The following is a 20,251-nucleotide window of genomic DNA, read 5'->3' as shown; positions in this document are numbered from 1 at the left end:
TCTTTTGGTTGATGTTATTTTTTTAATGGTTCTTATTATTATTACTGATAATAATAAAAATTGAACTATTCACGGTAACTAAATTTTGGGAAAAATGAGATCAGTAATTAATAATAATCACAAATCAGTTTCAGTTAAATGTAAGCTAAAAAGAAAATGTAAATTTAAAATTGAAAAATGATTTATTTATTTTAAGTACGTAAGTAAGTAAGAAATAATAATCAATTATTTTTGCTTTGTATAAGCGAGAATCTGAATGCGTGTAATGAGAGTATGTCTGCTTTCATTATGATATATATATGTACTTTTTTAATTCGAAAAATCAAGGTATCATCGTATATTACATTACTGAACGCACGCCAGTGTTGTTTAAGGATTTTTGTATTAATGCTTCCTTCCATAGCCTTATTGTACGGCATGTTCGAGCATCTATCGAAAGCGTTTACGCCGTTTATAACATCTCTTATGAAAACTTGTCTCGAAATTTCTCGCATACGTCACCACTTAGAACCTTTAAATCAGATTTGGCTGGATTTTAGTTTGCAATATAATTGTGTTCTCATCCATTATTTACATTACGACCGAATTTGCCGAGTGTGGACCGTCGCCAGCCGTTGGCTGTAGCTGTTAATATAACGCGAGTTCCGGACCCCCTCTGTGAGGAAAATCTCATGGGAACTCTTTGACATTCATTCAGTGATGAGTTTTATGTGTGTTGGCAAATAGTAAGCTAATTAATTTAGCGAAGTTGTTTCAGTACCAAGAGGCCAATCTACTGGCACGTTGAGGATGCTTTCTGCCAGATAGTATCTGGCCAAAAACGTGCTAATGGGCCATCCATGTTCAAGGGGTATTACCGCTTAAATAGGCGACTTGACCTATGTCCGAGTCTTTAGCCTACGTTGATTGCATCGACTGCAACGTGAGGCGAGTCCGATATTTTCACTCTTATTCTGAGACACAAAGCAGCGACATCTGAAAAGATCCGACTTAACCAATGTAAGCATTGTTAAAATCCTGTCTAGTGAGGGTGTATACAGGCGAACTTTGTTAAGTTTATAGGCCATTGGGGTCTGCTATCGGATTTATACCGACCTAGGGATTCTGGGCGTTTAGATAATAATATCGTAGGGGCAATGGAACCTGCTCTGAAGGCTAGAGCATCAACTAATGAGAGGCTTCAGCGGTCGTTAGTACACCTTATTAGTTGGCCACTGGTTCTGGCTCCATTGTTTCTTTGCCAGTCCTACCTAGGCTGAGACACGTTACCAATTACTTCGGTGAACAAGAATGACTATGGATTGTTCACATATGTATATGTGTTAGCAGATTATAGTCACCTTAACTCAACGTATAATTTAGTGTTGAAACCGGAACACTTCCTCCAAATGAAGCTAGAACTTCAAACTTAGTCGTGAGTACTCTGAAGTCTTTTATAATATGAACGTTCGACTGAGAACCAACGCTTGGCCGACGTATAGTTTTTCGCGCTAGCAGCTCCCTACTTCGCAGTTACTGCGTGAGGCATCCGAGCGATAGCATTGCTTTCCTGATTTCCTTTTAAGCATTGACCTTTTAGTTATGGGAATGATGCGATGATGGTTTGCAGGCACAATTTTCTTGAAATAAAAATAAACAGACTACAAATCCATAGGTGGTTCATAAAATTGGATTTAAGGAAACACTTAATTTTTCTGTGCATATCGCGTTACTTGCTACGTCAGTGGTTTGTGAGGAAGTCATGCTTCTGTCTATCTCAGAATTTCGCTAGTCAATTTCACACTGATGTTGTACCTAAAAAACACCGATACCAATAATGGTTCTACGGCGACGTGAGTGCCTGTAAGCTTCAGGCAAGTCACATATGAGCTTTGTTACATATCGGGAATAAAAAAGCAATAGTTCCGTCCGGTTATGGGCCATATGATCGTGTACCTGGTCTTTAGTGATTGCCACCTCTACGTCACCAGCAACTGTGCTGCGACATCGGACTCGATAAGGTCAATGACGAAGGCAACCGTATCGTCTAGCATAGATGATACGAAAATAAAGTTTTAATTTAGCACTATTTTAGGCTTGAATAGTGAAGGGTACTATTGAAATCTACGTAACGGCTTTCCAGAGTCTGCAAGTTGTTCTTTACAATGCTGCAGAAAAGAACTAAAAATCGTTTGAGGTGTAAGATTGATTATTTTTAAATGAGCACCTTGAAATCGGTGTTTGAGAACAATGCTCAACCATCGTAATTGTAAGAGTGTTGAGAAACAATAATGTTTACGTATGATCATGATATAGGTACGTTATTATGGACAGTTCTCTGCGATCCACTAAACAAAATGTCACAAATTGCTTTTTATCTACTGCTGCATACTATGCAATCGCTATTTCGAATTTTAATACGATTCAGCAACGGGCCACGAGTATCAATTGAGCGCGCATGATGTCACCACAGCCGATGGGTGGAATTTCAGTAAAAATGAACCAAAAATTACCTATTACTTAGAACTTTTATAAGGAACGCGGAATCAGTAGACAATCCAAATAAGTCCTAAGAATAAAGATATATAAATGTGCAAGTGATTGAAAAAAATAAACGAATCAATTTTTCAGTTGTTCTTTTCTAGTAAATTTCTATTTTAGCTAATCGCTTCATCCTAGTTAGTAAAACTAAGTACTCCTTATAAGCGTAGATATGCTGGACGTAGTAATCAGGAAAATTATTAATTACTGCCAATTTTTTAGATCAGTAATTAGGATCTGAATAACTCTAAAATTGAAAGCAACATCATTTGAGCCATTAGAGGGTAGACACGCAGTTTCTAAATGAAGCCTGTATTGTAAATGCAATCACCCTTTATCGTAGCTCTCAGTGTTATCAAAACGGCCTACAGAGACAGTTACTACAGCCCACAACATCTTCGTGAGGACTGATTTTTGCCATGTTACGCTTTCGGCTATCCTACACAACGGCGCACTATTAATTAATCAGACTTCCGTGTGTTGTGTTGGGTTTGTACTTTTCGTACGACATTCTCTGCCGATCCTCATGGCTTGGTTTTTCCGTTACGCGTCAAATGTCTCGTCGTCGACGATTCTTGCCCGTTGTCCCTTCTTGCGCCCCGCCTCTATTGACCTAATTTAGAAAGCGTTTCCCCAGTGCTTTATGGCCCGCTGGCATTGCATTGTTTAGGTTTTGACTTCTGTCACGCAAAGTATCTCCAAGCAGCAGCAGTAGCAACAGCGACGGCAGACGTGGTGGGAACATTTACGCTCTGCCTTACCATTACAAAGTTTTCTGGCATATTCGGAATTCTATTGCTTTCTCGTAATCTCGTTTTGCTCATACTAGATTCGTTGTAGCCATTTTTATCCAATCGGATACCGCAAGCTTTCGTTTCCTCTAGAGACCACCTCTAGTCAAGCACTTGTAGAAGCCAATTGTCTTTTACTTGTCCAAATACTTAATTCTTGTCACTTACCTTTGGTATGAGTCATAGAGCTCTTTGTCGAGTGAGTCTATATTTGTTTTTTACAATGGTTTCGTTACGTTCGACTTTCACTACCTTCCGGATCGTTTTCGTCGCTGGCCTCCTCTGATATGTAAACGGCACACCAAAGCAGTTCAACGCTATATATCGGCATGGTAAGCTGTTCTCCTAGATGTTCTCCTATTGTCTGCCTGCCTATCTCTGTCACGATATCTGCAAACGTTGCTCCATCGATATATTCCTTTTGAATTTTCTTGTGTTTGTTATGCTGAAATGTTTCTATCTCACTCTCTTCCGTTGTTACCTGGCTCGAATTAGGCATTAGAAATCTCTTGAAGCTTTGGATACTTCAGATTCTTCCGAAGCTCTTACTTCTGATTCGTAGGGAAGATCTTCATCAAATTCTGTTCAGCAAGCGACAAGCTGTCACAAGCTACGTCTCGTAACAACATCAACTTTCGTCTTTCTCTCATTTTTTCTTAGAGTTATCTTGCGTTGTCCTGTGCGGCTAGCGGTTAACATGACTTAATTCGCCCAAGTCAGCTCAACCTGACCAGTCCATTCTGGGTCAGCAATACGACGCGACGCTCGGTCGTCTCCGAAATGCTAATATTTTCGTTACCACTGTAGCTCAAAGCTATCCATTTTTATGTACCAGCTCAATGGAGGGCAAGACATACACCCAACATCTGCCTGTAGAAGCTAACTGTCTTAAGCGGACAATAAACCATATGTGGCGGCTTCTCGCAGGCCGGTCCATTCTCAAGAACATTAGAACATCGTCGTCGAAACATCGTTTTCCGAAAAGAAACTGTTAGAGACGTGCGTTTACTGTAGCTTCTGTTGCACTAGTTGTTGAGTAAAGAACAGAAATTTCCTGTGCGATCAGTGGTTTATAGTGCAGTTTAAAAACGTCGTTTCTAATAATTTCTCCATGAGTGAGTTCTCCATATGAGTTTAAGTAAATAGGAATAATGAAGGTAAGCAACTTACGGATTATATCAAAGCAAAGTTGTGTAAAGGTGTGTTTTTAATTTTAGGTTTGTAGAACTGGTTAAGTGTTTTCAGCCAGTTGATAACGTTATCGGTACGATTTCCTGCGAGATACAAAAATGACAGAGGCGTGCTCCAAATGATTGTAGAACATCTCCAAAAGAAAAATCACATATATATATATATATATATATATATATATATATATCATTTAGCACCTCGTCTAGACTCTAGAAAGCCTCATTTTATAATCAAAATCTTAAAAATTAAAACCACAATATCATATGCTGGCGTGAGAGGTAGCGCTTGCAACCAAGAGATTGTCTGTAAACTGAGATAGGAACACAAAATACGCTGTCCTTTCCTATTTACCCCCCGATTAATTCCTCAGTTGTTCAGGCACAGATTACACTTCCCGCCGTCGTGTGTTCCACTTCGGTTAACCTGCGTTAGTGTCCAGGCGCTGGTCATTCCGCATGAAATCACTTCTTCTTTTTTTTATGTCCTCAGCGCCAATGTCACAATCGATTGCAGTAGTGGCCTCTTCCCGCGTCCCCCCGCATTGCGGATTTCGCTTTCCGCAGCGCCACCAAAATCTCATCTTCAATATAAGCCAACTAGTTGCCTCTGTTCTTTTCTCCCGCCGCTTCGCTACTCAACTTCAATGGCAGTGGCCTCCCTCTCGTACTTACGCTTATACATTTCTTCCATAAAATACACCAACGGCATTAGCAGTACGACGCCAGCAACGCCAACATATCCTCGGCAGCTTGCTCGATTATCCCTTCATGTCGTGCAATATATGTACAAGAGCATTGCTTGAGCGAAACAGTTGGTACGATCCGCGCCGCTACTATACTTTAAACTTGCCTATTAGCTCTGGCCGCTCGCTTGGCGGGGGGGGGGGGGGTTCGCTTACACTGGCCAACTCCAGCTACTTCCGCTTTCCCCCTCAGTCCCCCTGGAAGGAGGTATACGCTCCTATACTTTAGACACAAGTTCGTACAACTTCTCCCTTAGTGTCCGCTGCTATCTCAATGTACGTGTGGGGCACAGGAAACCTGACTCTGGTTGACGTTGTGATGTAAGTAAGTAGTGAAACGACGACACCGTCGCCATACTGGAGACGTTGCGCGTACAGGTGTTTCTTTTTTACTATACACGAAGCGGTCGATGAACATGGTAAACGCCTGTTTCTTAAAACGTTAATCGTGTTTCTTGGCAGGCCTTGCCAGGTTCTGTCTCGGTAGCTATGGTCTTCTGACCGACCGACTAGACCTTAGGACACAGAGCTTCTCCGCTGAGATCAGGCCGATCTGGGGCACTGAGCCGTCGCATCGTGGAAACGGGCCCTGAACTTGCTCTAGGTTATGGATCGTACGGATTGATGGGCAAGTTTTCCTATGTCTCACGCGTATGTCAGGTAGGAGATATGTCCGTTTGTCAAGACATTCGAAGCTGAAAAGTGTTTGCAAAGAAATCGACAGGCCCACACAAAATGCGCACTACAGCTGAAAATGTTCAGGTGATGTTACCGACGCGCCTGATGATGCTGCCGCCTCGCCGAAGGATATTCTTCTGCGGCAGACAACGACAAGACACGCATACATCTCCACACTCGTTTATCCCAGCACCGGAACACGCGTACGAGGCGAAAAGGGAGGGCGAAAACTGGCCTTGGCTCTTCAGTTAAGGACGAGTTTTGGACTCAAGTAGTGACAGGAGGAAAGCGGAATAGTTTTCTTTTGTGCGTTGTATTCGACGCAGGTTTTCGAGAGCTGCAGCTACTGCCTTGGCTGCAGTCGATCGCAACATGGGAACAGTGCCACTGTCGGACGCGTTGGGTGAGGTTGTCCACTTTGCATGACTATCGGCGACGGGTATTCAGTGCGATAGTGGCAACAGCGATGGAATGAGAAAGCTGCCCCCTTTATCCTGCAGTCCTCTCCTTAAGGAACTCAATACTCAATATTTTTTACAAAGCGCAGCGTCACTGCCGTCGTAACAAGCAACATGAGGTTTGCTCGTTTGAATAAACTCGCTCTGTGTCAGTTGCTGCTGCTGCGCTTGCCTCGTTGGTTGGCCAATAGGCCGGCGAGTGTCGTTTGTCCATTTTCTTCTCTTCCGGTATGTACCAAAGTCATGGAACGCCGCATAGCTCCTGTGGGATAGGGAGTCAGCACAATGGCTGGTGCCAGCACTTTTGGGCAACATCAAAATAGCACGAAACGTAAAGGCTAGGACAATGGTAGGGCGGCACCAAAGCAAAGGGCCTCAAGGAAAAAGAGGTCTTGACGCAGACGCAGCCAGCTCTACAGAAACTGCATAGATGAGGAAGCACACAATATGTTCGCACTGCATCGTGACTGGATGTTGTTGATGATATCGATGATGATGATGATGAGAAGGGGTTGCTGATTTAGCGGCTTGCTAGCTTGCATATCCTTCCTCCAGCTATGCTTGCTACGGTGCTTCGAAGGTCTCTTGAAACACCCCAGGCTTGCTAACGACCTGTTGTACTTCTCCAAGAAACAACAATCTACTGAGATTGTTTTCTGTCCAGAGTATCCTAAAACAAATCTTTTCACAAGTAGATACAACACCTCTTCTGTCACAGCTGTAAACGTTGTGTATTTTTGATTCCAATCAATGAAAACGATCACGTAAATGATTTTGATAAGTTCATACCGAAACGGGCAATCTGGTTATCGAATTAAATAAAACAATATTAATTTGTCAATATATATAGGCGGTTGCTATCAACAAGTTTCATCAAGAACATTTGTCTGGTATCAAACAGTCTTTGAATCGATTTCTTACGTGACGACTGAAATCAAATCAAGCTAAAATGTAGTATGGAAGCAGAAGAGTAAAGTATCGTAAACACTTGTCCGAATGAGGCTTTTGATTAGCGTACGCTGTAAAGCCTGAACTCGTTTGGGAACGGTGAGAAAAATATCCTTTCTCTTAATGACTTAGCTTTTTCGAATGCCTATGCTAAGTAAGATCGCAAGCATGTTTTGGATGAATGGTCCAGGGAATATTCGTTAAGCGTTAGGGAGCTACAAGGGTGTTCTTTTTTCTAAAGTCGTAACAACGTTTCTAAGATAAAAGAAATAAAGTACATACCCGATGTGATGCCGCGTCATCAACTGATAGTACAGAACAAGATGGCTTGCTACAGTTAAAAGTAGAAGCAAAGTCTACGTCTAATGAAAATATAGGGTTTACTACAATGGATGTCGTTTTGCTTTCTCTAATTGCCATATCTTTGAATAAACATGTAAATATGCCTTTTCATATGGATGCGCACGCTATCTAAAAGGCAAGTCACTTATTGTGTATTTCTGTCGAGGACTCCATCCAGGTCATTTTAAATTATTTGTTGTTGCTGTTGGCATAACAATCTAGAACAAACCCTAAACATCCGATGAGGAAACCGTACTTCATAGAATGATCCCACATCCTCAAGCGAAACCTCAGTATAAGCTTGGAATATCTTGTTTTTTTCTCCCTCGGTTTCTCTGATGGCGTCTCTATTTGGTTAGACTATCAGAGAGCAAGACATCGATCACGGTACGGTAGCAACTAGACTTCGAATCCCGAAATTTTTTTGAAAGGCTTTTCATACCTATCATAACAGGTACCTAGCTAGCTATTCGACTGTATTTAGCCTGAAGACTGTAGTTCCCAAAAGAAGTAGCAAAATCTTAGAAGATTCGTGCTAGGGCAGTCTATGTGGAGCAATGTTTCCCTGTCGCTAGCCAGTGTTTAGGCCTTCAAGTTGGTTCGTTCGGTCGATTTATTTCGAATCGAATGAAAGATATTTCTAAGGTGAATGAGCTCGCCTCGGTGACCTTTTAGAATACATGGACCGGCGGCCGGATTCTGCGATAAAGACAGGCGTCGCAAATAGCAGTACTAAGACGCTGGCGACTTTTCTTGTTCTCATATCGAAGACCACGTAAACTGACTTCCAGGATCTTTTGTCGAAGGATCAACTTTAAGACTTACTCCTTTTGTTAATGGCAGACATTAAAAGTATATATATTTATTTGGATAAACATTGAATTGAATGTCTGCATGCTATTTTTAGTTCGGATACAACATTTACAAAATGTATATAGAGATATACTATTTGGAGTAACTATGGAATTAATCTGGGTTTGCAACTTAGTGCAACAAAGGAACTCTGCCACGTCTCTACAATTTAACATTATTTACATTTGTGTTGATTTTATATTGTATATTTGAAAATATGACAAACGAACTCAATGGTATCAGTCAGCGAATGCTGTGCTGCTGTTGCGTTCCTGAAATAAGCTCAATTTGTTGAAGGGGCGGCCCTTATGGGAACCACTGCACCAGTACTCCAAGCGGAAAAGGCACTCGTCCTACCTTATTTTGACTTTAAATACATAAGCAATTGCTTTATCGTATCATATATTCCCATAGAAAATACACATAGTCCCGTCTACGCTTACTACATCATATTTTGGTAAAAAATACGTCGACTTGAGTTAAAGGCAGCTCGGCGGAGCTGCTCTCAAGATATAAAGAACACTGTACTCAAATCATACAAAAATCACCGGGGGTCTAGGGGCGAAATGCACTCGTTTCCTCCCGGACCGAACATCTCAGAAGTAACAACAGCAAAGATTACTCAAGCACGCACACATAAATGGAAGTTCTGTATCTTTGATAGGAAATGCAGTCATGGTTTCCCTATATACATTCGGTTACAAAACGCCACGCTATGGATGGCCATCACCAGTGATTCAGTGTCCTCGAATGAATGCCAGTTGGCTATTGTGCGCTGGTGAGACATTTCCGGAAAAAAACGGCGGAAACAGGACAACGATCGCACGAAGAATACGTCTAAGAAAAGCCATGTGAAGCTTGGACTCTGAAGGTTGTATGCGACAAGGGCGTATCATGGCTCCTAAGAGAATGTGTATAGGCTTCATGATGAGAGGGTTTCCGTTTCGGCAAAATATCGTGCGCTCACTCGCCCTTGTCACAATGGGAGAAGTCACACAGTCTTACTCTGTTACTTGGACTAATATACTATGGGGAAATTTGGAAATGAGCTCCGTGAGAGAAAAAGAAAAATACACATGCATTTCCAAAGCAGAAACTACGGGCTCCGTAAAAGTGTGATGTTTGCCATCGTATTTTGCACTAGATCAGAGTTCCGTTGGGAGCTCGAGTGTAACAAAAAAGCTAGAAGTTAACGCGAGCTGGCGCATATGAGATTTACCCTACGGATCTGTGCTCGAGGGCGAGTTAGAAGATTGTAAGTTCATACGAAGCACTAGCCATAAAAGCACAGCGAAACACTTCTCCGGAAGGTGTTATTTCCACTAAATAACACCCTAGTACAAAGATATTTGCCCCGATGCCGGTAGTGAATCATTGTAAGGAAAAAAAGATCATTTCTGCCCAGACCAAGCCAATGACCAATATCGTGTCAAAGCGATACATGTCAGCACTTATGTGTCTTTGATATGATTTCGTGGTCAAAGCTAGTAGGTGACTTGTTGGCACCATTGCAAGCAATGGGGGCAGGCATGACGGCACACCAACAATGAGCGGCGGTGAATGTAGAAGAAATAGCAGCTCAGAGATTCGTGACTTAGCTTCTGTTATCGCAGATACTCACAGTGTCGTTGCGCAGTCTAGCGCATCGGATCTCGTCGTCAAAACATAAGCATTAAAATATAAAGTCAACGGATCTGAAACAAAAAAAAAAGAAAAATTTTGAGCCGGAAAGTACTGACGGACCGCGAACGCCAGCCTATTGCACTTAGTAGAGAGGCTTTGTAGTTCCTGCTGTTACTGCACAATCTAACGTACTAACAGAATATAGTCTGGTGTTTCTTGCCGCATTCTGAGTTAGAAGTTCCCAAGTTTTAGTCGAATTCACAGTCACGTGCAAATGTTATTTTATACGCAAAACAACGGTTTATGCAGATCTGTAAGGTACGAACCTACAAACAAACCGCTTCTTGTTGGTTTTCATAAAGATTGCTACAGCAATACGTTATACGTCGATACTAGCTAATTTAGTGTACCTCGAGCAACAATGGTTAACAACCCGAAAATTATCCGTAGCCTAACACTATATCATTAACGTAACGTAAATCTGCAGTTTTTTAAGCCCTGCACACACTTTGGGAATAGGATAGCGACGACTGGCAGCAGCAGTGGCGGTGATTTTATGACTCTGATGCGACCAACATGACAGGGTTCGAGTTTCCCAACTAAAATCCTACGCAGGTGTGTAGGGGCCAAAGGGGGACGGAGGAGAGGAGAAAGAGGACTAAAATACGTATTGGTCTCGGTCTCCCGTGCCATACCCGGCGTTGTCGCTCTTTTTACAAAGAGTTTTAGATTCGTGTGGACGTGTTTAGAAACAGATGCAGAGATTGGTTGAATGAGGAGAATCGTGGCTTCATTTGTACTTGGTCGACGGAGAGCTGCAAAGGAAAAGAGATCGAACGAGAAATAGGTCGCTGGAGAAAGGGGTGATCGTACACCAAAGCCGCCGCCGTTGAGGTAGCTTGTGTTGATTTAGCATTTATACTCACTAAACTGGCAATGCATTAATCTGAATCGCGCTATTTCAACGAGAGTGTATTTTAAAAGCTTTACTTAGAGCGCTGCTGCTAGCAGAGAAACCAAGCGTCGAGTATGGTGGAACCTGGTCGGCCTCGATCAAGTCATACAAATGGGTGAAGAGGCGATGTACATAGCCTATATGGGGTAGGCAGAAACTAGTAGGACCAGTATTTCTCGCAGGTCTTGCACAAGGAGTGGTTTGAGAAAAGAAAGGTGCAAGTACCGGGCGTACAAATGGGAACAAGTGCAGGCATGTATTCAATGCATGGCTTGCACCATGGCTTGTAGTGCGCCTGCTCGTCCGTCGGGGTTACAGACTTTGGCGAGTGTGAGTTTATCTATGTAGTCTAAGAAGTCTTAGATGGGGTCGAAGGTATTCTCAGGAATAGTGGAGAAGGTCGAGTAGCGGTAGCGAGAGATGAATAGGAATAGCAAGGGAGTAAGAGTAAGGGGAGACTAATTTTCAAAGGTGACTCTGTTCCGGGGGGAGTAAGAGCGCGTTGTATGTCACCACTCAGCGGACCACAAAAGGTTACCATGCTCCGCTCCGGTCTCCGTAATGATCGACTCTTCTGCAGGAGAACGCAAGTTGGGGTCGAGAACCTCGTGCCTAGAGAATAGAGGAAGAGAGCAAGGGTCATAAATAAGCTTCTCCTTCCCCCAATGTATGAGAAGGGGATAGCACAGAGTGCTGAGAGCCGAAGTGATGCTTGCATACATACAGCACACGCAAGAACCGCATGCGCGAAATTTTTCATTGGCAGTCAGAGATCAGGGATCGCAAGTCGCGAGTGGTGAGAGAAAGATGAAGCAGGAATTTTGGAACAGAAGGAATAGCCAAAATGATAAAAAAAAAAATGTGCTTACATGAACAACAAAGTCACAGGTGGCTGACTCGCTAACCATTCTGCCTTTTAGATCGCTGTTACCGCTTTCTCGATATCACGAAGAAGGATTTGACTCTGGGGTCGCCGGAGGGAAGGCGGGAGAGCTAAAAAGCTGCTGGGATCGATCGCCCCAGCACAAAGCTGGTCGAGATTATGCAAAATTTCCTCTAGCAAACAACGATCAATTCAAATCGGTACCTAACCTCCTGGGACCCCCTCCCAGCTCTTCGCTCCACTTGGACTTTTCGAAAAGCGAGCCACTTTTCTCAACTCTTGTGTTCTTCGTCTTTCCAAACAACTAGACTGAGGGAACCGAACTTCATGTGGACTCAAAGAGGCCAGGGGCTTAGATAGAGTTTGCGGGCAGGAAGATTCTAGAGAATTGAATTCGACGATATGCCCAGCAGTGGCGTTTGCCAGATTACCGATTGCTGGTGCGAGCTTGATCCTTGCGCTGCGAACTTAGGTAAAATTGTGCCCACGTAAACTCGTCGTGTAAATTCAATACAAATTAAGAGGCTTGCAAATGCTGACATCGGATTAGTTAAAAGTCTGACGTTTTAGGTTTGTTCATCTGTTTAAACTGTTTGGCTCCAGTTTACGCCATAGAGAAATGTATTTGGATTTTGATTTGCAACGTGAAACAAGTTCAACAAGTTATCACACATGTTGTTGATTATTTCCATCAAACAATCTCCGTGCACACAGGTCCTCATACCTACCCGACGACCAAGCAAGAACTTTCCTACTATGTATGTTGGTTACCTATATATATATGTATATTAAAAGTCGGACGCCTCTTGTACTCAGTGCATCAACAATTCTGATAACACATGTCTTCATCTTGACAGCACAGATTTGACGCAAGTTGGTGTCAATCTATAATTGCAAGCTCCGTAGGAGCATTTTCATAATAATTGTATTCCTTGTTACATGGAAAAAAAATAGAATTTTATTTGCAAATAAAGTGACAGATAAATGTAATAACTTATAAATTGATTTACGAAAAAATCTTTTATGTATTTCACATTAAAGCCATTGACCAGTCGTGCATATATTTAGTGGAATTTCTGAGAATAGCCTTGTCATGCTTATCTTGTTTGTTTGTATTTCTAAATTACAGCAGATGTTTTCCACGAACGCAAAATAGGAGTCCAGATATCTTTCGCATCAGTTCGCACGAATCAACAGGAATTAGCGGGCCTATTTTCTGTTTCCGATGTGAAGGCATACTCTGACTTTGAAAATCGATTACAGTCAACGCTAATTAGCTTCTCGATGAAAATGTATCTATTATCAACCATTGTCCTGGTCTGCAAAATGAACTTCAGAACTATGTTTGTTCTTGATAGCTTCCTTAGAAAGTTATTTCGTGGTTATACGTTTTCACGCGCAGCAGATTGTTAAGCATGTTCAAACAAACATAGCACGATTTCATCTTATTCGGCTTAAGGCTGACAGAGATCTTGATCACGAATTGATTAGGGTAAAAAATATTCATACTGGGACTACATTACTTGCAAAAATGTATTGGGTTCGTCTAACCTAGTAAATATATGTATGTTGAACTTAAGCACATGTTGTGTCTGCGGATCATGTTCGATACATGTTTTGTTGGGCCCACTGAAATAGTTATCAAGTAACCTTTGTTTATTCGTATAGTTCTCACAACTTACCTGCAAAAGTGAAAGGTCAAACGGCAAAACGGACGAAGCCTAAACAAGCCATTGAAAATAATTTCACACAACCGATTTTGCTAGACGCGTTGCTATTTTTCCAATAAGTTTTTTGTCGACAAATAACAAAATTCTGTAATTTTCAGCATCCCGAGAAGCCGCTTTCATTTTTGCCGTCACATCCGCCGGCGTGGTTCACTCTGTATCGCGCGCTTGTTCCGCCGGAAATCTCACCGACTGTGGCTGTGATCCTGACAAGCCTACAGGTCAACGAAGTGGGCGTGGCTGGAAGTGGGGCGGTTGCAGTGCGAACATTGGCCAGGGCCTGGACCTCGCCAAACAGTTCATCGACGTCGCAGAACGAACTCACGGCCAGATCAGTGTGGTGGGCAACGGTGCCACGGATCCAAACGCCACCAGCAGCGGCAGCAGTATCACGGCTATTTTGACTTCGCAGCATGATCGGACTACTCTGCGAACGTTAATGAATTTGCATAACAATCAGGCCGGTCGCGTTGCTATCAGGTACGCATGCACAGACAGAGTAGCCTTAAATCAGTAGGCGATGGGGTGATACAAGGAGGTCGGTAACTAGGAAACTCACAGAAAACAGATTGAAGCCGCTTGAAACACTTCACTACGGAAAGATCGATGAAAATCAACAAATCCTCCAAATGGCACTAGTGACTAGTTGCATGTAAAGAATCTTTCATACCATACAATTTAGTAAATTGATTATTATATAATTACTTATCGGAATGTATTACTATAACAACCGTTATGTGATCTAACTATAGGCAGAGTAAAATAAATACTGAATAATTTAAAGTACGAGGTACTCTATTTATAGTATTCGATTGTTTTGCTAACATATGGCTATATGAACTAAATTACTAGTGATTCTCGTAATCTTTGCATCTTATTAGCGTAAGAATGATTTTTTCCGTCTTAATAAACGCACTGGGTAGTAAATCTGGAATGGTGACGATTTATTCAACGTACACGGACACAGAAGTAGTGAATAGGGCCTCACTTGGATCTCAAACGTATTCCGTCTAAGGTTTCGGGTCGGTGCAGTACCAGATTTTTTTCACTGGCTTGCACCAGCTGCACGGTAACCCGTTACCACCACCCGGAAGTAACAGCATTATATTTTTGGCCGGGCATTAATATTCATAAGTATGAATATAAAATTCTGCTTCAGTGGAGGTGCAAACAGGCACTGAGTAAATTCATTACCATCACGACGTTTTAGCGATGGATGCGAATGACAATCTATCTCACTTTGGACTTTTTCGAAGGGCGAAATCAAATAACCCGCTTCATTAACATCTGCTCTCTGTGTCGTCTGCACTATTTAAACAGAACAGAGGGCAATGCGCGTCTTGAAGATGATAACTAACGTCGGTGATCTATCAGGTGGCTTTATAAACACACCCGTGTGCTTAGCTTTAACTCGATCCTTCGTTTTTTTTTTGTGCCAGCCTGGTGTATGGCCTACTGCACCCTCGTGACTATTGGCTTGAGAAGTTAAATCGTTAGAACCGTGAACTCAAAACGAACACATTAGAAAAATCAAAAGTCAGTTCTAACGAGAAGGAAGTTACGAGTTACGGAACTACGCACTGCGGTGCGGGTGGCGGATTACACAGGCAGTTCAATTGCATAAAGACTTGCCGGACGTCGCTACCGAATTTCGAGGATACTGGACGTTTCTCGAGGACAAATATGACAAATCTATATAGGTGACCAGACAAATTATTCGGGATAGTAATGACTCATATCTCAATTGAGTTAGGACACGCGACATTGCAGCATGCTTGATGATGGTTAAGGTTTCTACGTGCACGTTGTGGGCCACATTATTTCAGGAAGAATATGCGTCTCCGCTGCAGATGTCACGGTATTTCGGGTTCATGTGAAGTGAAGACCTGCTGGATGCTATTACCGAATTTTGAAGATATTGGAGTGTTCCTCAAGGATAAATATGACAACTCAATCCAGGTGAGTTCCTGTGAAGCGAGGTTAGGCCTAGAAGCGTCTGATGGACACCTAATTTTAGAATATTTTACGAAAGAGAACCTTTCATTCAAGGTCATTCGAGTGCAAATTAGAGGCTCCTTTTGTAACTGATGTCGGTAGTCCTATTGCCAATTTACATTTCTGCTGCTAGAAGACGATTTTGTTTTAAACGCAAGAATAAGCACATGACGGTCTCTTTTTTTTCGTTAAGAAAAAATCAATTTACAAAACTTTCGATGTCATATCATGTTATATACAGCCTGTTTCCTAAATTAATTACGAATTTCATGACGTAATATAACAACGCACCTAGACGAAAAAGTTATACCCGATAGAATGACTCTTTCGTTCCGCTCCGTCTTTAATATATGATTACCATAAGCCTAGCGTCTGACACGAAGTAAATAAAGAAAAATTTAAGATCTTAGGTGGTAACGTTCTTTTATCGAAAAAATAAAAATGATTTTCATTAAATTATTTTCTTCGTCTTTTAAATTTTTTTTAGAATTATTTTTATTATTACTTACCATGTTTCCTTTAACGTTCGAACGTAAAAACTAGGAACTTCCTACTCTCAGGCTTGTCAATTAGGTTTTGAGTCGGGTCACATTGGCAAACCACTGAAATGTTACCCATGTGCACATGTCCACCGAAGGTGCATTCTTCAAATTACAGATCTCGCTTAGATTTATTCTTTTCAGCCGTTTTCCTCCCTCTCTCTCTCTCTCTCGCGCGCGCGCTCGGAAATCCTCTCTATATTGAAGATGAATAAGGTTTGGGACGACCCGTGTTCAGCCAGTGTTTCCTCAAGCGTCTGTCAGACGATATCACCGACTGAGATAGCAGCAAGTTAAAATGGTTTGATGAAGTTTTCAGCATCGCAGATGCCATTACACCGCCAGGCTTCGAGACAGATCGGCGCTGCCCTGCCATGATCCCTCAGGCATGTCTTAGTTAGTTGCCCAAGCTCTTGGGCTTTTTCCCCATTCCCCCCTCATCACCACCGGTCCTTAACACATACGATCTGCTTGTTTAAATAAGCGGAGAACAGTCGGGAAAAGAAGCTAAGTTAAGTACGATCACAGGTGGTGAACGCTCGGCTTTCTTGTTCATCTGATTCCTTCTGGTTTTCGTTGCTGCTGCCGTCTTTATCAAAAACGGAGCGACCCTCGCATCCGCTTGGTGTCAGCGGTCAGTGCCACTATCGCCACCGTCGATCTGTTTCGAACTGACACGGGCGTTTTCAGAATCCGAAAAATAAAAACGAGGGCGTTAAAGCGAAGTGCGAACGGTACCGCCGCGTCCCCTATAGTATCTCGCTATCTCAGCGATATGCCTGTTTTGTAAAAGTGGGGCCAAAGTCTGGAGAGGGCAGGTATCTGTAGGGTGGTTTCATTAAGTTTTGCTCGTTTGTCGAACGCGGTAGGATGTGCAATATCATACAGAGATGGACAACCAGCCCGGCACCGCTTGAAAACGCGGTGATGGCAAAATAAGAGGTGCGGCAAGGGGAAGCTGAAGCTTCCGGCAGTGATCCTAGCATTTATATGGGAACACTGGAAACGGAGATCATTGGAAGCACCAAACACAGGCTACAAATTATTATTATTACTGTTCATCTCCGCTCCCCGTTACAATCTCGCCCCTCAACCTTTTAGCATTCTCCTCATTCTGTGCCCCCTCTCCTTCAAGTGATGATAATAAGTTTAAAAAAGCGACAGGATTTTTGCGTTTTACTTTTTTTTTTCTAAGACCTGGTCGTCACCGATCATCCTTTTAATTCCGTCCTATTCAACTACTATTGCTGTCTCTTTCGTCGCTTCTCAGTGGTTTCGCCAGCCCCGTTGGTTGTGTTTATTTCACGCGTACGCTATCAACATCTATCGTGGTGGTTACCGTAGCGCTAGCTCTTCGTCGTGCTTCTATTGATCCTAACAGCGCAGGCTAGGTAAAACTAGGGACTCAACTACGCAAACCCAACATTTTTTTGCCCAGCGAATGATCCTTGGCCGCTAGCGAAAAGATAGTAGTCAAACAGTCGAAAAACGACATCGCCTTCGCCGCTTTCCGACTGTTCGATCATCGAAACGTTTGCCTGTTCGAAATAAAAATGGGGAAAACGTCGTCATTTTTCTCAAAAGCTGTCAGAAGCAGTTATCACGCTGCCGCAAACTGGCAATACTTGACAGCGCGCAGTCGGGCGGTCGGTATGACCTTGAGCTTCCTTGTTTTTCTACTGAAGGAATAGGCATGACACAGTCATCGACATGATGTTTCATAAAGATCGAACGAGCTGATGATATTGCAAGTATTCAAGGTAATCGCGCCCTTTAAATATCTCTGCATTTTATGTGTACATATATGTATGTTTTCCGATGTCCTGCAGACTATAAAATGTCAACCGTTCTTCCGGTACCAGATGTCACTTGCACCACATCATTTGGCCGTCCTTTTTACGGAGCTGAATAGCTCTAATCAAGAGTTCCTGAGAAGAACTAATGAGCATTATGCTTTTATATGGCTCCTTAGTAGTAACGACGTAAAACAAGTCTATGTTATTTCAACGTAGTTAGTGACTGAATGTGTCACAGCCCAAAATGTTCAGTGATATCTGACTGCGACGATTGAGGGAGTTCTGCCAAATACGAGATAAGATACGTCATAATGTGCGCATGCGTGTCTACTATCAACGACGGATAGTATCTGCCGCATTTTGAGAAATTATTAAAAATTTAGCAAACAAACCAGATTCTCAATGTATATTAGAAGGAGACGTGTTATGAGTTCATATCGAACCATCGGGATGAACGCATTTATTCTCTTCGGATACACTTATGCTACACTGTCTATCGTTTCTTTGGTGTGGAGTCGTTGTTCCGCCTCTTTATCTAAGACTGATTGACTGACTTTTCGTTTAATTTCGACGTGCCAATGTGTGTTCTTCAGGCGATCTATACACTTTCTATAAAAGGCCGCTTCTGCCTACATTCGGGTGCTCCCGCCTTTCGTTCTCCCCAGCGTTCGGGGCTAAGTGATACGAGCTACTGGCTAGACCCCGAGCTTACCCGCTTAGGCAAACTTAATAGTTCCATACTCTTCAAGTTAGAACTTCGCGTGGAGTTCTGATCCCTGAATCGCCTTTGGCCAACCAATGATACTCTTCCAGCTATTCGTGTACTATTTCGCAACTGCGTCTTTCGTCTGCTGTAATCGGACATCCATCTGTTCATCCATATTTCAATCCCTTACACTCCTGTCCTCCCAAACAAACACTAGAGCGCGACCCCACCTTGGCTCGTTCATATTAGTGGGTGTGTCTCGTGGTCCCGTGAGAGATTTCCTTCCCGTTTGCCCCCAATATATTCTCGGTTGTCACATATCTCCAGGGCCCTTTGTATTATTAGGACTCTTCACGGTGACTTTTGAGGACAACCAGACTCGCGCTCCCCCGAGACTTTTTCGTACTTTCAAGGTCTGCACGGCCTCCACTCTTTCTATTTCCGCAGCAGCTTTTTGTAGAGCCCTAGTGCGAAGCTCCCGTTTTTCCTTATAATCAACCTTCTTTCCGCCACTTCCTGCTACAGAAGGCACCTGTTATGGTGAAGTAGCGTTTACACGGTATGTCGACTGGAATCTGCAGTGGTGTTTAGCAGGACGCGCACGGTGTTCTCGCGGAGCCTTTGAAAATGCCGCCATCGCCACATTCACGACCACGCGCAAATCCAACCAATCTGACTTTGTCAGTTTATTAAAGCCATCACCACTGGTCGATCCTTTAAACGGTGCCAGGTCTAGAGATTCTCCTGGGAGAACGAGTTCGCATCCTGGCAAAGGGATCTGCCAGGGCTATCTAAATGCAGTGAAACAGATCTCAACGGTGGCTGGCAGAAGGCAACTATATTATAGAGGTTAGGGGCACTTTCCGTAGCGGTGCTGGCCCTAATAAATCTGGGAGTAGGGGTATTATAAGTATGTAGTAAACACGTATGTAGACTCAGAAAGGCGGATAGGATCCTACAGTAATTAAAACCTAAATACTGAAAATGTTGAATATAATGAGCGACGTACTTTGCAATGTTTTTTTTTTATTTTTATTTATTATTTACAATGCACGTTGACAGTAGAGTTACTCGAAATATTTTTACAAATAAATACCATGCAATATGCACCCAGTACCTAAACTCACTAATCATGAAAGCATATTTATTAAGTTTGGAGTTAGATTTTTGAAAAGCGGTACTCAGAAAGTACTGTTATGTTGGTATTTTTTTACAATCATTGTCAGCGATGATTGCAAGAGGTTAAGTGTGGCCTTCGAGTTGCAACTTCGAAATTAAGTAAAGATTTTACTTTAGTTTGAAATTTGCGTTGCACACAGAGGGAGAGAGAGAGGGTCAGGTATGCTAGACCTTTTTTCAATCAACAATGAAAAACTGACAATTTTATGAAATTTTATAAAATTGAGAAACCTACACATTGCGCACACCATTTTGTGCTTCGTTACAGTTTTACGTTTAGCTATAGCGTGGTATTGCTACGCCGCCTTACATTAAGCCAAATATAT

At 42.5% G+C, this 20,251-nt stretch overlaps 1 protein-coding gene and 1 long non-coding RNA gene across 3 annotated transcripts in view; one reads left to right on the top strand and one right to left on the bottom strand.

Moving 5' to 3' along the window:
- LOC111263793 (protein Wnt-16) overlaps window positions 1-20,251 on the top strand; it is an 80,426-nt gene that overhangs the window by 25,563 nt on the left and 34,612 nt on the right. For both annotated transcript variants that reach the window (XR_002682454.2, XM_022839185.2), the window contains exons 3-4: window positions 13,812-14,190; window positions 15,537-15,669. Coding sequence is in view for 1 of the 2 variants with exons in the window: in XM_022839185.2 (XP_022694920.1) it covers window positions 13,812-14,190; window positions 15,537-15,669 (512 nt within the window). In the remaining variant the exon portion in view is untranslated. The remainder of the gene's footprint in view (window positions 1-13,811; window positions 14,191-15,536; window positions 15,670-20,251) is intronic.
- Window positions 156-13,901, bottom strand: LOC111263798 (uncharacterized). Its single transcript, XR_002682457.2, has 3 exons — window positions 13,666-13,901; window positions 10,144-10,216; window positions 156-975 (listed from the first exon to the last, which is right to left on the bottom strand). It is a non-coding gene; the product is annotated as an uncharacterized LOC111263798 (long non-coding RNA).

The sequence above is a fragment of the Varroa jacobsoni genome, unplaced genomic scaffold, assembly GCF_002532875.2.
Source record: "Varroa jacobsoni isolate VJ856 unplaced genomic scaffold, vjacob_1.0 scaffold_791, whole genome shotgun sequence".
NCBI lineage: Eukaryota > Metazoa > Arthropoda > Arachnida > Mesostigmata > Varroidae > Varroa > Varroa jacobsoni.
Note: the sequence above shows the minus strand (reverse complement) of the source record. Positions and strands in the feature narration are given on the sequence as shown.